The sequence below is a fragment of the Saccopteryx leptura genome, chromosome 2 (assembly GCF_036850995.1).
Source record: "Saccopteryx leptura isolate mSacLep1 chromosome 2, mSacLep1_pri_phased_curated, whole genome shotgun sequence".
Classification (NCBI taxonomy): Eukaryota; Metazoa; Chordata; class Mammalia; order Chiroptera; family Emballonuridae; genus Saccopteryx; species Saccopteryx leptura.
The window spans coordinates 211,600,908-211,621,907 of NC_089504.1; the positions used below are offsets into that span (position 1 = coordinate 211,600,908).

A 21,000-nucleotide genomic window follows, 5' to 3' on the forward strand; every position below is an offset into this window, starting at 1 on the left:
TTTATGTCCCTCCCTCCCCCCCCCCCACCCTCCCTCTCCTCCCTTCCCCTCCCCCTGGTAACCACTGCGCTAAGTCATCATGGACTGAAAATATAAGTCTTATTTGCAGATGCTAGTCATGAGCACATTTATGGCGAACATCAAGACACTACTGTAATGGGCTTTGAATCAGTGAGGACTACCTTTAAAAGTGAAGGTTAAGTCTAGTAGATTTAATGGGGTGATTACATTGTAAGGTATATAAATGTTGAATCACTATATTGTCCACCTGAAACTAATATAATATTGTATGCCAAATATATTTAAATTTTTAAAAATGAAACAATTAAAAAGAAATAAATAAAAACAAGATATGAGTATGGATGCACTAGACATTTAAAATATAATGAGAAAGTTTTAAACAACTTTTTGCCAGTAATTTTGATTGAGATGAAAAGAAATTAAATGTTAAGATCATATTACTAGTTGCATAGTCTATACTTACAAGGGATTTCTAGAATTGATTTTCTAAGGCCATTTGTCCTCCAAAGTTCTGTGTTCAGTAAATGGCTGTAAACTTAAGACCTGTGAATATGCTCCATGTTAATTATTCAAAGCTGTCTATAGATTTTCCTCAACAGCCTATGGCATGGGTGTACTTGAGCCATATCTACTTAGGTGGTGGCCCTTCTCATCACTGCCACTTAGGGGTACAGCAAGCACAGCTATTGTTTTTGGCTTCAAGGTTATTGTGCATTTAAGAAAGGAAATTCAATAATCTGCTTTCACTGCAAAATTTATTTGCCAGTGTTTCCCTTTATTTTTGAGGATCATACTTCTAGCCAGCTTGCCTCGAGCTAATTTGTATAAACACTGCAGAATATCTACAAGCATCTTGGCCAGGCTAGCTGGACTTGGGGGTCCCCATTGGGTGTGACTTCCCTTTTTCTTAATCACAGACCTGCAGGCTGGTTGTTTTAGAGTGTACATACTGACTTTTCAGCCCTAGCCACATTGCTTCATATTTCTTATGGACTAAATCAGGGAACGCTCAGTAGTGATGAATTTAAATTTACTGCTGGTTGAGTGCTATAAATGTCCGGCTTCTTATGGCTATTAATTTTTAAAAGAAATCAAATGATTTGAAATTTATTGTCCTCTAAGACCTCATTTCTCCAACATTGCGGGAGGAAGGAGGTAGACGAATGAGCAATTTTTTATCCACCAAGAGATTTTTCCAGATAATAAATTCTTTAAGTACCATGTAAAAATTGTATACATTTTGTAAGGGCATCTATTTAAAAAGAGGAATTGCTTTTCTGCATTTATATTGTCACTATTTAATCTTCTTAAATAAAGAAAATAACTTTTTTCTGAGTATCAATTCAATTTTTCTATCACACTGAGATAAAGAACTGCCTTCACGAATCATGCCGGTGGGATAGGGTTTTTGACCTTCTGAAAAATGGTGCCAGACTGCTAAGCTTTTTCAGGGCTACATCTTACAAATTTTCTGGTTTCTCCTTTGTTGTCAAATGATATAATTTCCTGCTCCCAGTTTACCTGTCTGCAGTGCCCTCTACCCTTGCCATGATTATATTATTGCTTAAAATTGTTGGTGGTATAGAAAATTAGAATGAAAAACAATAGATCGTTTCTACTAAATATGAATGAATGGACTCTGGATAGAAGCCTGAGTAGCTTCCTACAAGTAATGTGAAAGGGTTGGATGATATGGTTCAGGGATATCAGTTTAGCCTTCTAACAGTGATGTGTTTGTTTGTTTGTTTGTTTGTTCCATTGACTCAGGCTTTGACTTTCTTCTTGGTTTTCTCCTGAGCTTTGCAGTGGAAATTGCAGAACCACAACCATCTGGAAATTGCATTTACTAGTTCCTACTGCTACCTTTCACTTAAGTCAGTCTTTCTGCTTGTAATATGAAATTTATTGTATTATTTGAATTCACATTTAAATGATAGTATTACAGAGAGCACTGCTGTGCATGCTATTTTGTAACAAGCATAGATGAGCTTTGCCATTGTATCATAGGGTCTTTGGTTTTCCTTATTCCAAAATTACTTTGTTCATTACAGCTACTAATAGACTTATTTTTTTTAAATGAGATACAAGAGTGTCTAAACAATATACTCGAAAGTGAGAGTCTAGGTTTGATTAAATTAATGAATTAATAACAACTAAAACTTTGTTGTCCAAAGAATTTAGGTATTTGAATTTATGATACTTGCGCGCGCGCGCGCACACACACACACACACATATATATAATATTATATATATGTATGTATGAAATTTAGATAAGGTTTTATCATTACAGGTGAATTAGATCTATTTCTACTAAAAGTATTTTCTTGGTCATTATATATCATGAGATCCTTTGAAATAGACATAGAGAGATATATAAAATATGTAAATTTGTTGCAAAAATTTAGCAAATCTGAGCATGAACTCAGATAAAGAATGTTAAAAAATGAAGACAATACTAAAAGCATATTTACTGCACAGAAAGTAAGATCATGGATTCCACAAACATGAAATAAATGAATCATTACAAAATTATGGCAATAGGAAAAAAAATTCTGCACAGCATTGTAATCAACTGACCTAATACTTGCACAGGAAAAAAAAAATTGGTCCTATTTTAGCCATAAGTATTTGCTGCCTTGGCAACTAAATCGGCTCATTCAATGATTCAAAGTTTAGCTCAACCTTTTGGAATGTGTAACGTGTGATGCTGAAATAAAATATTAATGTGATTTCATTTTCAGAAGGCCTGCAAAAAAAAAAAAAAAACAAAAAAAACAATAAAAGGAATATTAAGAGTGGAGAATAAGATTCTACCCAAGAGGGACTTTATTGTATATTAACTTGATCAATGCAGACAGGCAGATAATTAAGTAAACATTCATTTTGAGACTTTAGCAACATTTAACCAACATTGTAAACTAAGCTGAACAGAAAATGACCACTTCCAGGGCACACAGGAGAAGTCCCCATCTACTTCTCCGCCCCTCCCCCTCTCCTTCCTCTCTGTCTCTCTCTTCCCCTCCCGCTGCCGAGGCTCCATTGGAGCAAAAGATGGCCTGGGCGCTGGGGATGGCTCCTTGGCCTCTGCCCCAGGTGCTATAGTGGCTCTGGTCGCGACAGAGCGACGCCCGGATCGGCAGAGCATCGCCCCCTGGTGGGTGTGCCGGGTGGATCCCGATGGGGCGCATGCAGGAGTCTGTCTGACTGCCTCCCGGTTTCCAGCTTCAGAAAAAAAAAAAAAAAAAGAAAATGACCACTTTATTATAGTCTAAAATAAAAGCCTAGTTCGTTGATTCTTAGCATTGTTTCTAAATCTTTGAGATATTGAAATGCCCTTTCAATAAACAAAGGACATGCATTTTTGTCTTGAGAAAAATTCTAAACCAAACTGGACATAGATTATATTAAGGAATAGGAAATTTTAAAAATCCCAAGTGGATAAAACACTACTCACAGAAAAAAAAAGGAGTTAATGAACAGATTTTGTCTACAAGATACCAAAGAATGCCAGACCAGGTGGTGGTGCAGTGGATAGAGTGTCGAACTGGGATGTGGAGGACCCAGGTTTGAGACCCCGAGGTCCCCAGCTTGAGCGCGGGCTCATCTGGTTTTGAGCGAAGCTCACCAGCTTGAGTCCAAGGTCGCTGGCTCGAGCAAGGGGTCACCTGCACTGCTGTAGCCCCTTGGTCAAGGCACATATGAGAAAGCCATCAATGAACAACTAAGATGCTGCAACAAAGAATTGATGTTTCTCATCTCTCTCCCTTCCTGTCTGTCTGTCCCTAACTGTCCCTCTCTCTGACTCTCTCTGCTCTGCCACACACAAAAAAAAAAAAAAAAAAAAAAGGAAAAAGAAAAAAAGAGACCAAAGAATGATGTAACAGAATTTCATTGTGTCTGAAATTGAATATTTGTTTTGACATTATGGAACCAAAGCTGAAGATGGTGAGTTCACTAAGAAATTACAAAAATATGCCATAAACTTTGTGGTACTAAGAAAAAAATAGTTTTCACAGATTCTCTTTACTCAACTTTGAGTCCTACATCACGAGTTAAATTTGTGGACAATTATTTATGCTCAAGAATATCTGTCATTTAATTCAACCACCACTTTACAAAGAGACAACTATTAAGAGGAAAAAGAAACAAGAAATGAGAATATGCCCATTTCTGTAATACAAGAAACTTGAACTAAGTAATCTCAAGTTCTCTTTCAATTCTAATGAGTCTATTCTCTTTTGTTTCTAGTATTTTAAAGTAATAATGAATGGTAGGGAATCTGTAGCTGTTTGTTTCAACGATGCTTACGGGTCAGAATTTAATATACCTTAAAACTATGACTTCCTTAGTATTTTAATATAGTTCAGCAATCTTAGATTTACCAAATTTAATAAAGTATGCTGTGTTCTTGAACTGGATCTAAATGAGAAAGCCAAAGAGATTTTCTTTTGAAGTTCTTAAAGTGTTTTCCCACCATTGAGATTGATTTTCTATTTCTGTTCTTTAGTTCTCTCTGCTGTCAGGATGAAACCCAATTCTTCCAGTGACTGTAAATCTAAAGAGCTTCCTTTCCTGGCTTTCTGCTGACAAAAAGAGAATCTGACGGAATTGTCACCTACATCTGAACCACACCCCTATAATCGGCATGTAACAAATAATTCTGTGAGTCATATTAATAGCAGGGATACAAGATGTCTGCCAACATTCTTACAGGAAGCTGGTAGTGGAAGAAGGAATAAAAGCCAGGCTCTCAGGGCACTAGTCAGGCCTTCTGTGTGGTCTCCCACATGGCTCTGCTTTTGAACTTTTCAATTCAAAAGCAAAAATATCATTGCTATAGTGCCAAGGATGTTGGCATTATACGCGAACAGACAGTTCTCTTGCTCCTGTTTTTGTTTTGTTTTGTTTTTTAGACACTCTCAACAACCATTGTCTCAGAGGGCAAGGTGAATGATATGAGGATATAATAAAGTAAAAGTTGTAATGATACCAAGTTTTGTTTTTGAGCCTCTGTTGTGTCTTTGACAATACATACCGTGGCCATCATCAAGGAATTCTGTGATGGTGGCTGAGGCACATTTGGACCACGGCTTGGATGCATCAATGCTGGTTAGAATGGAAGACATTAAGCGTTTATCCTCTGTGGAACCAAAGTTTTCCTCACAAAATTTGGAATCGTCATGGGAGAGGCCAAGCAGATGTCCTAAGGGAGAGAATACAGGAAGTGCAAATCAGAGTGATTTTGCATTTTTACTTTTCTGTGATAATTATACTAACACTTGAATCCCCCCCCCCCCCCAACTGTACTTGAGAGTTCATTTTACCTGCCTTCTCATGCAGAGACTGAATCTCCAGGGAAACTAAGGCTGCATGTAGTTAGAAACAGTCACTTTTGGTGGACATTTAGAGGAAAACTGAAAAATCACACTAAAGAGTAGATGTTCTTGTAATCCATCTGGATCCCACATGTTCAATGATATGGAGAAATGAGGCCTTATTTAGAAGCAAGAATTTACAAAGCAACTGTGGGATTATGTCATATTCCTCACTACATACTATTGTGATTATTTGTTTAATTATCCTCCTCCTCTGGTCAACTGTCATCCCTATAAGATCAGAGAACATTTACCCCCGTTGACTGTTGAATCTTCTATATTTAACTCAATGTTCTGCAAGTTGTAAAACTTAGTAGATGATGTCTATTTTTTAGCCAAGTAAATAGGTTAGCCATACAAGAGATGACTGGTGGAGAGTAGGGGGAGAGAAGTGAAATTAATAACTTTCCGATTGCCTGCAAATTGAAGCTTGTTTCACCCTTTCTTATGTCTTTGTTATTTAATGAGTTGTGAATGCTTACTGTTCCACAAATAAATGGCATACTTTCATTTCCATTTAAGAAATGCCCGAAATACCAAGATGCCTATCATGGAGTGTTAGAGCTTGAAGACAAAAAAATATTGGGTAAGTAAGTGATTATTTAAAACCACTCAGCTAGATGGTGTCTGTGCTTATGCCTCTCAATGGCATTTTCCAGAATCTCAGCCACTTTCATCTCCTTTCTTTAAGATATATCACAGAGTTCATAATTATGTTCTTATAATCCAACTAAACTGGTTTTTATTACATAAGATTAATTTTTACATAGTCTAAGAATAAAAGGACATTGTACAATTAGTCTAAAATGCTGTTAAAAATAAATCTGAAGCAACAATGTAATAATTCTGAAAAGTAGAAAACAGATATTCCTGGTAGCAAGTTTACATAAGTTTATAGAACCATACACAAATCAGTACACGAGAATAAGCAAATCATATAAGCAAGAACTTGGGTCATTCCACTAAAAACATCCAGTGTGCACCAATAAAGCCCAACAGAGATGAAATCTTTCACATTGCATTCCAACTACTTTTGGCCAACTTGTTAAATCACCAACACTTCATAATGAAGTTGTCCACCAAGCAGCTGATTGCTGTGGTGGCTGAAATTAAGGGGTGAGGGCTTAGTGACCTTCGAGGTTTAACATTTTTATGCTATTTAGGCAGTTAGTTATTTCAATAGTATTTACTAAGCTAGCAAGTTTTCCTTGGGAAAACCCCACACCAGCTTTCATGTCTTACTTGGTAAGTAGCATGAAAGTGCATCACAGCTTGCAAAGTACACCCCGAATGACATGCCCAAGATTAGAGGGGCTCATCCAGTTTTGAGATGGTATGTTGAATTTTTCAGAGAACCCATGACTCACAGAAAAACAGAACCTTTCATTCATGTTCTATTAAAAATGGCTTAAAGTTAAGTATATCAAACACGGGTTGAGAATACACTCTGTGCTTCTTGAACTTTTCCAAGCTAGAATTTTTATCAACTGACTCTGGGATTTGTGTGGGAATTTTGTCCCCTGGCACAGAAGAGAGAAAGTGGCCTATGGCGACCTCTGCAACATGATATTTATTTGAATCCAGGTTTTATATTTAAAAAAATAAGCAGGTAGTTTTTGCATTTTATTTTATAAGTTATATTTATTCAACACTAATAGACTTTTATTCTTCAAATCTATATAAATAAATGGTCACTTTCCAAATGACTATCACTTCATTTGGAGCGTAGGTTTTAGATTTCTGACTTAAAATACAAGCCATGTGGCAGACACCAAATTCATTTGGAAGGCGTGAGAAAGAATCTCAATTTTTTTCTTTCATAAAGTGGTAAGACATATCATTGTCAAGATTGGATGATACAAACCAGGGAGTTTACTTGAAAATATTTTGGTGTAATTTTATGAATATTTTGGCATGTTCTATGGCATAATTTTGTGAATTTATGCTCCCTAAATTTACTAATTTATCAGTGCAACTTCATTTCTGCTGAAGATACATATAAGAAATTCTTAGGTGCCCAGCAAAGAAGATTGGCATTCTGAGAATCAACAAATCTTAGTTCCACTTCAGCAAGAGCTGAATTTGGTGAGATCTCCAAGAATCAGAAGCAGACTGCTTGAGTACCCACTGACAAAGATAGATTCTTCTGAAGGGAAGATCAATGTTCTGTCCTCATGAAAAAAATGTGTCAGCTGGGTGGGACAGGCATGCTCTCTCAAGGGCAATGGGAGTCATGGGCAAGCTGAAGAGCATTTAAGCACCCAAAGAAACAGACAGCCAGTTCCACAGCGAGAGACCCATGTGACTTCCCTGCAGGAGCGAGACAGGAATTAAAATAGAAGATCGATGGGAAATGTTTGGATGCTCTTCAAGAAAGACGTGACACACATACTAAAGGCTGTGAGCAGCGAAGGAAGTGGTCATTTGCCAATGTGATTCCCCCCCAATCATTATGCTAAGACATCTAACAGTCAAGTATGAAATTTGCCAATATCATTGAGATCTAAAGTGGTAAGGTACACATAAAAGCATTAACTGTTTTAAAGGACACTGTGAGTAAAGACAACAAACTAGAAAACTAATAGCTGATTAACAGAAAAATCCAGAACCTAGGAAATCTAAAATGTAACATCCCAGCTGACATTACATTCTGAGTATATGTTGTGAAAGGGAATCAAAATTTATCATGATGTCATAGACCACCTGGGACATCGCTTTTTCCAGTGAGAAGTCACTCATAAATCACTCACAGAGATACTGAAAATGTGGGTGGGAGATTAAGCATTTTCCCAATGAGCTGCCTCCAACAGGCTTAGCGTGGCTGGGATTGACACATGTGTCCCAGAAAATAAAACAGCAAGTGAAGAATGTAGAAAAATGCTGGAGAAAGTGTTTACAAACCCTAAAGTGACTCATTGTTTTCATCAAAAATATATTTTATGGTGACTTTCTAGAACACAATAAAACATTATTTGAGGGGTGACTTCTTGGAAGTGGAAGGAGATAGATTTCAGACACACAGAAAAGCCATTGCTACCCTTCAAAAACAGAGAGATATATCATTCTCAAGTCAAAGAATAGGAAAAGAAAGGTGGAGAGTTCTCCCAGAAATTTTGGAGGGCAAAAGAAGAGATTAGAGAAAGCTTAACTAAGCTCCCTCAATAAAACAGGAACAGAAAATTCCTAGTGAGAGACAAAAAGTAGATAGAGATTTAGGATGACAATTCATTGTCAGGGTTTCAACTAGAGGTTCCAAAGTCCTGGTTTAAGGAAAAATTAGTATTTGTATTTGTATTTGCAGTCACTTCTAATTAGTGGATATGCAAAAGACTGAAGAATAGCTTGCTTTAACTAAGTTAATCAATCTTGTTTCCATTACCATTTTCCTTAGTGAATCTTTACTTCTCAATTGATGTAACTAGAAATTTCTCACCTAAAATCCTGAGGCAATTAAGGACCAAATACACTTGTGTAGTGTACACTTGTTAATGGCATTCATTTTTATATACAAATAAAAAATGGTATTAAAGAAGTCAGAATAAAATGTAGAGAATAACGTAACTGTCTAATCCAGTATTTTTGCAAGTGATGCAAGCATCAGAACTGTACCTATTTAAAATCAAGGTGTAAATTGTAAGTGCTTTGGAAAAAAAACTCATCTAGTCTTAACTGATACTAAAGCACATTATAAATACAAAAGTCGTGTTAATAAGTGCCCATCACTCAAAGTAATATCAGAAAGAAGTTTTATTCAATTAGGCTAAGGGAATGAATTCCATGACAAAGTATGTCAGAGCAAAGACTGTAAGGCAAGAGTCCTCAGTTATAGTGTTAGTTCAGTTAGCAAATAGTCATCTGATAATTTTTCTAGTATGATAATTGTGGTTTTAAATTTCCAAATGGGTGTCATTTTTATTAAATAAATTTCATCTTTAATATTCAAAATACAAAAATTTTAAAAAACATCTTGCCTTCCTAAATTCACAAGTGAATCTGGTAAGATAATGTTCACCTGGGTGAAAACACTGCTTTAAAGGAAAATGTTAGTCCAGCTTATTTAACTCAGATATTACTATAAAACCAGGGCTGGCTTGTAACATTAACCTTGGAAAGGAAATTGGTTATTTTTCTAAATTTTGATCTGCCAATTAAACAGAATTTCAAGGTCTTGTCTCCTGCCCCCAGACTAACCAGTGGACAAGGGGATACAGCAAGCATCACATCCTGAAAAAATATGTCACAAGAAGCTCTGTAATGTGTTTACTTAAGAAAGCACTGCTCAGCCCAAGCATCTGTTTCTTAATGAAATCATTTTTTTTATTTTACCCAATTTTCCAGTTGGGATTATTGAGGTGCAAGAAGGTCTTGCCCGGGGTTGAAAAGTGAGTCAATAGCTCAGATAGGATCAGAATCTAGAATCCTTGAGGAAGAGAAGAGAAGCTCTACTAACAGAATTGTGTGTCTATTCAAATGCAAATTCTTATGAAAAAAATAATGAAACTCTTAAACTTCCATTTTAAAACAATAAACATAACTGATAAATGTTGCATCAATTGGAACAAAGAAAACTTAATTTTTTTCACCTTATAATTAGCCATGTCACTATCCTTTTAAATCCAATTCAAGATGATCTTCAAAATGAATACCAACAAACCATTAGGGCAGTGGTCCCCAACCTTTTTTGGGCCACGGACCGGTTTAATGTCAGAAAATATTATCAGGGACCGGCCTTTAGGGTGGGACGGAAACATGTATCACGTGACCGAGACAAGCATCAAGAGTGAGTCTTAGACGGATGTAACAGGAACTCTGGTCATTTTTTAAAAATAAAACATCGTTCAGACTTAAATATAAATAAAACAGAAATAATGTAAGTTATTTATTCTTTCTCTGCGGACGGGTACCAAATGGCCCATGGACCGGGGGTTGGGGAGCACTACATTAGAGAATAGTATCAAAATCTCGGGCTGAGGCCAGATGAGGTGGGTTTGCATTTTAGCAGTATACTAATTGTTGACCTTAGACATGGTTAGAACTTTCTCTGTGTGTCAGTTTCCTCTTCTCTTGGGTGACCCATTAAAAGTACTTACCTCATGGCATTTTGTGAGGATTCAACTATATAACAGATGCAATGTGCTTAGAATATAGGCTTGACAAATACCCAATGCCCAGTGATTGTTAGCTACTTTGTTGTTCTCACTGATATCTTGGATTTTTTTAAGCTTTTACTTATGCGTATTCTAGTCTTCAGTAGTTTTGATAAATTTTGACATCACTAGACTTTTTTGGTTTATGAGAGGAGGCATTTCTAATGATAAGAAGAAAAAAAACTGTGCATTAAGTGTGTGATGATTTACTTTTCAGGCCACCTTCAACTGGTTGGGTTTCCACATGTAGTAGATCACCCATAGGCCTCTCCTAAAGAAATACAAATTGGGATTTGATTAAAAAAAACAAAAACAACTGACACTAAATACTAAATCTCTCAATGCTGCTAGACATACAGCAAAGACCTATTCCCACCTTTTATCTCAGAGCCAAGAAAGACGCAGTGTGGCACTGCTCCAAACTGAAGAGAAAAAATGCTCAGTTCATGTTGATTAAAGCTTGGGTTTGGGGTAAATCCCAAGTTAATCCTCATTCCCTTTCATTTTCATTTCACATCTCACAGCCAGTCCTGACATCTGATTCTGTGCACTTGGCTTTGGTTTATGGTGTTTCCAGAGCCTCTGCAGCTTTTCAAAACACAGCGTTGTTTAATCTAATCATCTATGGGAGCGCAGTCACACGCAGATCAGCACAACTGAGAATTCCCTCCAGCCACAGCAAAACACAGGCAGCCATGCTGTTGTGTCTCTCCCACTTCCTAAGTCTTCTGCTGAGTATCTGGCTTCAGCCCTTTCAGTTGCCTGCCTTAGCTTAGGAAGCATTTTGGAAACTTTCATGGTGAAGAAATTCACTTAGCACATTTAATAATGAACTACCATAAAGCAAGGCTTGGACAAGTTTGCAAATCGTGGATTTCATTAGTCTAAATAAAATCAGATTGTTCCCCCCTCTGTATTAGAAGCTGGCCCAACATCAATAAAATTACTATTTTGAATAACCATGTGGGCAGCAGGTGAAATCTTTATTATTACAAGCCAATAATAAAAGTTTGACAAGTTAAAGATATAACTCAAAATATAAACTTACATTCACTTGAAACTTTCTATAGTTCACATTTGGATTATAAAATGACTGTAACCACATTCCTACCTCCACTCAAGGAACAGGGATGGGGACCCTTTTCTTGATAATCTAAAGCAACTTTCATAAATGTCCTAACGATTTTTTAAAAATTAATTTTAATGGGGTGACGTTGATAAATCAGGGTACATATGTTCAGAGAAAACATCTCTAGGTTATTTTGACATTTGATTATGCTGCATTCTCATCACCCAAAATCCAATTGTCTTCCGTCATGTCCTAACGATTTAGTCAATGTTTACATACACATAAAATAGGGTGGAGGAAGGGAAAGAATTGCTGCTTATGAAGAGTTGAAGGTCATCAAAATCTATTTTCTAGAAGCCTGTATTGGCATCAGTTGAGTCTGCACCTCCAAAATCTAGCTCATTCTTAGAAATAATTAGCATAAAAAGAGAAGTGTTGCAGGTAATGTGGGGCAGGAGAAGAATCACTGTCTGAATTAGTCCTTTAACTGCCTTCATGCTGACTTTGAAACCAGGGATAGAAATGGATCAGAGTGAACTTCAGGTTTGACTCTCTTTATCTTAATGTTAATTCTCAACACAAAGATGTCTTAGATGCAGGCGGTGAAAGAACAAAGAAAGTTCTCATGCACGTACAATGACTTTGCATTTTAAACCATTACGTATAAAAAGAAGATGCAGAGGGGGCACTCTAAGAAAACTTTTAAGTTAACAAAAAAGAAAAATGATGGAAAAGAAGAACAGTTTGGAAATTTTCTCCATCGCTTATGTTTTGAGCATAGTCATGTATTTATATCTGTGGGCTGGGCTCCAGCAAGTTCAAACCACTTTAGCAAAACTGAGGTTTCACAAGGTCAGTTTCATCACCATTTGTAGCCTGTATCTTCAACTTCCAAATCTGTAAAGCAGTTTATGGCTAGTGAAAGGGAAGGGAGGAAATTACACAAGAAAGAGGGAGTAGTATTAGAATCCAGAGCGTGAGTAGCCTGTTGCATGACTTTATTCAACAGCCTAAAAATATAGTGCTGGAAACAGACCCAGAGGTAGCATTATCCAAAGGCACATTGGCTACAGAAGCAATACCGTAATTATATACAGATGATTAGGAAATACTTTGTAAGGTTATCATCTCTAAATTTTGGAAGGCTCATACTTTATAGCACGTGCTCACAATTTTTAGGCAAAAAGTGAAATTAAAGAATAATAAAGCAATTAGAAAATGAAGGAACACCAGATCCCTTTATGAAGGGGGAATTAAATTCATATTTCTCTATGTGCAGACCTTAAATGTCTCAGATTGGGCAATCTGAATTGCCAAGAGGGAAATTAAGTAGGCAGAATTTGATGGGAGAATGAATTATAGAGAATTCTAAAGAAGTAAAAACAGAGGTGATTCAACTGAGAAATTAAAGTAGACTCAAGGTTATACTTATATGTTAAAGATCAGGTTTGATTTTTCAAATAGAAGCCAACACTTCTCCTACATTGTTGTTTTGTAAAACTATATCCAATATTCTTATACTATTAAAAAAAGTCTGTATTACACATACTTAGTTTTAATAAAATACTTGTTCTCATCAGTGCTTGACCAGTGGTGGTTTCATGGATAGAGAGTTGACCTGGGACGCTGAGGACCCAGGTTCAAAACCCCAAGGTTGCCGGCTTGAGTGCAAGCTCACCAGCTTGAGCATCGGGTCACTGGCTTAAGCATGGGATCATAGACATGATCCCATAGTAGTTGGCTTGAGCACAGAGGTCCCTGACTTGAGCAAGGGGTCACTGGCTCGGCTGGAGCCCCCTGGTCAAGGCACATATGAAAAAGCAATCAGTAAACAACTAAGGTGCCACAACTATAAGTTGATGCTTCTCATCTCCCCCTTTTCTTGTATGTCTATTCCTGTCTCTCTCTTGCTAAAAAATTTAAAAAAAAAAAAAAACAACAACAAAAAACCCATAAAACACTTGTTCTCATCAGTATCCAGCTTCTTGCCTCTCAGACTGCTACATCTGCCCGCATGACCCAAGATCCTCAGTTTAGGAATTCAGGAGGGCCAGGAAAGGTGATTCAGGAAGGCTTTTCATTCCAGCCCAGTTTGCTTAAGAGCCAACGTAGCCCCAGGGAAGATGCATTTATTGCCATCAGGTTCTCTTACAGCAGGGGTCCCCAAACTTTTTACACAGGGGGCCAGTTCACTGTCCCTCAGACCATTGGAGGGCCAGACTATAAAAAAAACTATGAACAAATCCCTATGCACACTGCACATATCTTATTTTAAAATAAAAAAAACAAAACAAAATGGGAACAAATACAATATTTAAAATAAAGAACAAGTAAATTTAAATCAACCAACTGACCAGTATTTCAATGGGAACTATGCTCCTCTCACTGACCACCAATGAAAAAGGTGCCCCTTCCGGAAGTGTGGCTGGGGCTGGATAAATGGCCTCAGGGGGCCGCATGTGGCCCGATGGCCGTAGTTTCGGGACCCCTGTCTTACAGGCAAGTCTCCCAGATGCTATCAATGTGTGAAAAGGGATCATCACAGGATAATAGGAAGAAACAGCCCTTCCTTCAAGGAATTTATAGTCTCTTCTTTGGAAGATCAGGATTTGGCTCATAATGGTATAGATTGGTGATGCCACAGTTCAACCCTGGTTCTTATTCCTCATTCCCCTCTACCCAGCCTGGAAAGAACCAGTCTCCTCTGCCTTCCCAGGAATTTAGAATCTTTCTTATGGGACTTCTTTCCCCTCTGAATAGTGGTGATTAATTACTGTTGTACTTTTAAAATCTCCTCTGTTTAATTACAATTATCTTGAGTATTTGGACTAATCTCTCTTAGGTTCTGATGTGAAATGGGAAGGTTGCCAATTCTTGGGCAGCTTTCATGTTTCTTCCGCTTACTCAATCATGAACATACACTGAAGTGTAATAAATATTGAGTAAGGATCTGTATGTCCAGGGGTCTCCAAACTTTTTACACAGGGGACCAGTTCACTGTCCCTCAGACCATTGGAGGGCTGCCAAATACAGTGGTCCTCTCACTGACCACCAATGAAAGAGGTGCCCCTTCCAGAAGTGCAGTGGGGGCTGGATAAATGGCCTCAGGGGGCCGCATTGCGGCCCACGGGCCGTAGTTTGGGGACGCCTGTTAGGCTGTAGTTTTAATCAGTTACTTTAATAGGCATGAGTGAAAGACAGGTGAAGATATAATCCCATCCCTGAGGCCCTAATGGCATATGGGTCTTAAAAATCCTTTCAGCTTTTGTAGCCCCTTTATCAGCCAATCACATAGTGAAGAAAGGATTCTCAGTGCGTCCAATTCACTGATCTGACACAAATCACAGAACACGGAGACAGAGCTGGGACTTCATCTCAGATCTTTGGCTCCTTAAGCTAAAGACACTTAGTTAATGAGGTGTGACACTAAATTATTATCAGTGGTGTTTCTGAATGCTTATGTATGTAACAAATACTTTCTTTTTTTGCTTAAATGATAAGAAGAGTGTCAGTTAAGAAAATGAAAGTCATGATTAATACAAAAGAGATGAAATTTAACTACTGATCTCTATTTTTCTGGGACAATACACTGACTTATACAAAGACACCTTGATTTGAAGTTATTTTGACTCCTCAAAGAGTACATAGCAGCTAGAAATAGACACTTTGTGGAATAGTCTTTGCTTACTAAGAATGTGAAAAAAGTTTTAATTTCTATTTTAAAACTATGGTTTTAGTTTAAAAACTTAAATCTGTTTAATAAACAGCAAAAAATTACAATACTTACCAAAGCATACTTTGCTCTTTGACAGCATGATGCTATAAATTGATATATACATTAAAAATGAATAACTAAAAAGAAAAACAGATGTCTATGTAGATATCAATAACCATGAGATCTATAATTTACCCAATTTGGTTCATGAAATGGGCCCTATTTTTCCTACATTTCAGATATAAAAACTAAAGCTTAGAAAATTTAATTAATAAGACTAACATAACACAGGTAGAAAATACTTTAGTAATATTTGAGCCCAGACATGTTTAATTTTAACATCTAATCCTAAGTACTAAACTATATAACTTCTCGTATACCCAGTAGCCTAGGTCAATGATTAGGAAACACATATTTCTAATTGTTGAGATACTTTTAATAATTAACTCAGTTCTAAACTTCTAGTTTTAGAATTTAGATATGTTTATTATGACAACAAATCAGGAAAGTGACATTTTAAAACAAGCCTATTGACTATTGGGCTTGGTTTCATTTGCTTTACTATTAAAAATGAAACAGGCATGTTTACCATAAACTATTGATTACTTTTGATTGGACCTGAGTACTGTCACTCTCAATGGAAGAAAACATGATAAATTAGTGAGCAGACTGTTTAGCCCGGGATGAGTCAATAGAGTTCTGAGTAGCTTCTAAGAGGAATACCTCTGCATTCCCCAGTCAACTGTGACAAATGTCCTCTATGAGTCATTTAAGGATGCTTAAAAGACAGTAACAGTAGCAAATTTCTCTCATGCTTTTAAATGACACTGTCAGACAGGAAACGTCTACTGTGTGCCTGACTTTGCCTTCCCTCTCCCTTAGTTAACCGTAGAAGGGCAAATGTAAACAAATGTAATCCCCAAGGGTACATCTAAACCAGGAGAAATCTGGAATTAATTGCCAAGTATTTCGATTCCTGTTGCAGCTGTTACAAGTGTTTGATTTGGCGAGGGAAGAGAAAAGGCACTGCATACCAATTTCATGAGCCACAGTGAAAGCTGCATGGAGGCCATCATCTTCAATCACAGCACAGCTGCGCTCCGGAGAACATATGGTCCCAACGTCTGCCATTCCCAGGGTGTCACATGAATGATGCCCACATAAATCCTTTCCAGGAGAAAGAAAAAAATCATTAAAATCAATTTACATCCAGAAGGAGCCACCTTGGAGAACCACTTGCTCACTGAAAAAGGCAACACTGGAGTATGTTTATGGTATCACCTGTTCAGCTCTGGCAATGTTCCAAAGGCAAACTAATGGCATCGACTCTTCTCAGCTTCTCTGGGTCCCAGAAGTGCTGAAGGATGAGGGGACTCAATTACATTTTAAAAGATGTCAGAGGTTTGTGGCTTGTCCATTATAATGGCAGCCAGAGCCCCAACAAAGCTGTGCCCTATGTATGCAGGCACATATGTCAGGAATCACTTTCCCATACGGTCATACCTGGGAAAGCCTACTATTCTGACCTAAATTCATATTCACTCTGTTAGAGAGCTGGCCTAATAATATATTTCTCATCACAAGGGCATACTGCAACCACATATTTGTGGCAGAATATAAATTTATCAGTCATTTAGATAGGAAACTAAATTTTAATCCAAAACATAATTCCTTGAAAGATCAAGGAGTTTCCAAATTGAGTTGTAAGTTCACAGGCTGTGTCTTCAGCACTCTTATTCATAGCATTTAATGTAGTATTTCTCAACCTGGTCAATCCTCAGAAAATACGTGTTATATATTGTGTTTATATAGGTCAGTGTATCCATTTTTCTTGTGGGAAGATGTATTTTAAGAGATTCTTGAAGGGGAACATGATCATACCCCACTAATGATTAAAAGTTATATATTTGATGAAAGACACAAAAAAGAATTTAAAAATGAGAAGCATAAAGAGAAAATATAAGCCAAAATTTTTGACATGATAAATATATCATGATAAACTGTCTCTTAAATGCTATTTGAGTACTCATAGACATTATAAGTTCTTATGCTGTTTTTAATAAAAATGAACTGACAGTGTATATATTTATATCCCAACAAGTAAGATAGTATCTTACTAGGCCATAGGTAAATAACTGTAGCATGAAAATGTTTAAACATTATTAATTACTATGAAAACTGATGATTTACTAGTTGAAATAACATGTGCTGTTTCTATTACAACTACCAGCTTTGTAACCCCCTCTACCACAAAGTCTGGCTTATGACAGGAACAGACATTTGCTTAACCGAGGTGAATTGTGATGTACAGTCAGACGCAATGTAGACCTCACATACCTTTCACACGGTGTATGCTAGTAAGACCTCAACAGATTTCAGAGAGCCAGCACAAAGGGTTACTACTACATAACTAAGGCTACCTACTTATTGTCAACATACTCTTCTAACTCTTCTCAGCTTTGATGCATAAAAATACAACCAAGGTGAAAAATATGTGAAAGTGCATCCTATGAGATTCCTAGTACATTTTCAAGTTGTTATTGTTTCCCAAGTATAATGAGATCCTAGCTGTGATGAATTACACTGTCACTACTGTCTTAATATAATTTCAGAAAGTGGAAATCTCGGCCAAGTGGCCTTGGTGAATCAAGTCACCAAACCAACAATAGCCTACCAAAGTTTCCTGTGTATCCTTATACGTCATCCCGTGGGATCTCAAATTACAGCTGTTGAGAACAAATTAGTAGTTTTTAAAATTGAAATTGGAACACACTTTTTGTGTAATAATCAGTCTTTCAGATAATAATATAGTACAATACATTTTTAATCTATTTTCCCCCAATCATTTTAGTAGTTTTTAAGACCAAGTCCCAAGTTATGGTTTAAGTGAATTGCTAGACACTTGAAGTTATTTCTGCACACACCTATTTCTTTAAAACAAATTTTTGTTTATCTTTACAATTTGGGATTCACTATGTTCAAATAGAATAATAAAATCAAAGAATTGTTTCTCTTTTTTATTCTTCATTAATAAGCTTGAAGAAACAGAGCAAGTAGAAATGGTTCTGTTCTTAACAAAGTTTAAACTGGATTTTTAACAGCTCTGTGTTTCCTGGTAATCAGTGGCTCATTAGAGGCCATCAATCCTCCTTGTCATTCTTGAATAGCATTAAATGCATTTGGCCCTTTGCCATGGAAATGTATTCATGTGACAAAATTATGAACAGAAGAAGCTATTATTGAAAGATACACACACACACAAACACACACACACACTGATTAAATCCCTTGACTAGATAGCCACACTCTCTAAATTTCTGTAACTACAATTATGTAAATTGGCAGTATTTCCATTGAATTCACATAGTTTCAACCTTGGCAGCCCAGTTATGGTTTCATTCTCAAGATTAGCAATAAACACCTATATTTCTTTGTGATCTAATTTCCATTCCAATGTATTAAAACTCAACTTGTGTATCACAGTATTAAGAATATAGCACATCACACTCTTGTCTGCTTTTTGGTGATAATTTATAATGATGTTTATAAGTGAGAACTTTATTTGCAATGTATAGGAATTTTTATTATTCACAATGAGAGTAAAAATACTGTTAGGGCAATAGTATCTCTCTCTCTCTCTCTCTCTCTCTCTCTCTCTCCCTCTCTCTCATCTATCTAACTAGATCTGGGGGCAGGAGATACTGGATAAATGCGAGCCACATACAGTCATCACATAAGAAGTAAATGAATTAAAAGTGCTGACAAGAGTTTTTCTGCTTGGTTAATGCAGCTCTGAAAGTAAATTATATCTTTATGTTAAAGATGGTTCTTTTCAAGAGGGATCAATATCTTACACTGTGGTGTAGACAAACAATACTGCAATGGGAGATAATAAAAAGTGAGGGTTACAAGAGTAGGCAGAGATTTAACCAGAGGGTTTGTGCTATACTGTTGGCTAAAAGACAAGACTGAAACATTGTATCTAACTCAAAAATAAAGTGGAGATGATTAGCAAGATTGATGTAGACTTGACAGAGAGGTCATTGGCATGGTGACCATTCACCAGGTTTGGCCATTTAAAATGGTTTGGTCATTATGAATATGTCCATATCTGTGATTCATCATGGAATTTAGAAGAACTAATAGTACCCCAGAGTTGAGGACAGGGAGCCAGCAAAGTATACTACCTAGAGAAGCAGATCTTGAGAAGACAGTACAACTTGGAGGATCCTGGTAGTCAGTGCTGGGTGGGGAAATGAGCCAAACAGATGTGACTGTGCAGAGTAGAACAAATAACAAACAGAGTTCTAAGATTTCTAGCCTTGTCCAGAAGATAGGTCTCTCCTACAGCATAAATGTGCTAAGGAAAGGAGCTAAAAGGAAACACATGCTGATAAAAGTAGATATCATTTCAAGTGCAACAACAGCAGCCATGATTAAGAAAGACTGCCTGGTACAGGAGAATCTGGAGTTAAATAGCAGCAACTTCCATTTTTATAGACAGTACCATCTAGTAAGGGCAAGTGTGAAGCTCAGGGGAAGGGCATAGAAGAGGATTTGACTAGTCTCAGATGTCTATCTATCTGTCTACTCAATTCCGATGAAGAGGGATTAGTGATATAAGAATTAGTCTGGTGTGGAACATATTTTAGTCATAGTATTACACAAACATACACTCACCACAATCCACAATCTCAGTGTATCCAATTTTTGAGGTGTCATTTGGCTTTCTGGCTACCCTAATAATAAAGGCATTGATTTAAATCTCAGTAGAAACTCCACTAATTGGGTCTGTTATTCCAGCCATTACAATCATCTATATTATACAATCTCTATCCATGCTTCTGGGTACAACTAAGCAATACTGCACATACACACAGCCCAGCTGGATCAGGGGCCAAGAGATCCAAGAGTGTTTGTTTCTCAGACAATTGTGGTGTGCCCAGAATCTGCTAGACACCATACTAAGTGCAGACACTGTGCTACACAAATAAAACAAGAGCTGGTTCTCACACTGAAAAAACATAAGGATCTATTGAGCAAAACAGACATACTATAAGGGGAGCAGAGAGTGACATGCTGTTATGAACAGATTGTAGAGGAAGGACCAAAGAGGAATTGATAAGCTCTTTGGGGGAATCAATAAAGGTATCTGGAAGGAGGTCATTGGATCTTGAGGGATGAATAGAAGTCTGACAGTCTCAGAGGAAAGGTACTCTAACAAGGAAAGATTGGTAAATCCATCAGGGCATGGTAATTGGCAGGGTCTGCTTTGGAAATGACAAGGAGTTTGTTGTGGCTGGAATATTCCAGATTTGTTAGCTGCAGGGCAATCAGGGGAAGCTGCAAGGGTAGTCTGGGTCTGGAATTCCAAGACAGGACATTTTCTCTGAGAAATGTGCAGTTAGAAGAAGGGGAAGATGGGATGGAGCAAGTTGAAGATTGAAGGGAGTAGATGCTTGAAAGAGTCATTTTGGAGAATGGAAATGGAAGCTAATTAGAAATAACAAATGGAAGGGCAAATGCTTTTTAACGCTAACTCTATTAGAAAGAATCTTACATATGCTTTGAGACAAAGTTCCTTCATGGGCAAATGCTTTTTAATGCTAACTCTATTAGAAAGAATCTTACATATGCTTTGAGACAAAGTTCCTTCATCATTAACAAGGAAT

At 37.0% G+C, this 21,000-nt stretch overlaps 1 protein-coding gene across 1 annotated transcript in view; it reads right to left on the bottom strand.

The window, feature by feature from the left end:
• ADAMTS5 (ADAM metallopeptidase with thrombospondin type 1 motif 5) overlaps positions 1–21,000 on the bottom strand; it is a 47,197-nt gene that overhangs the window by 16,282 nt on the left and 9,915 nt on the right. The window contains exons 3-4 of the mRNA XM_066369944.1: positions 16,363–16,495; positions 5,058–5,225 (exon numbers count right to left, since the gene is read on the bottom strand). Of these exons, the coding sequence (XP_066226041.1) occupies positions 5,058–5,225; positions 16,363–16,495 (301 nt within the window). The remainder of the gene's footprint in view (positions 1–5,057; positions 5,226–16,362; positions 16,496–21,000) is intronic.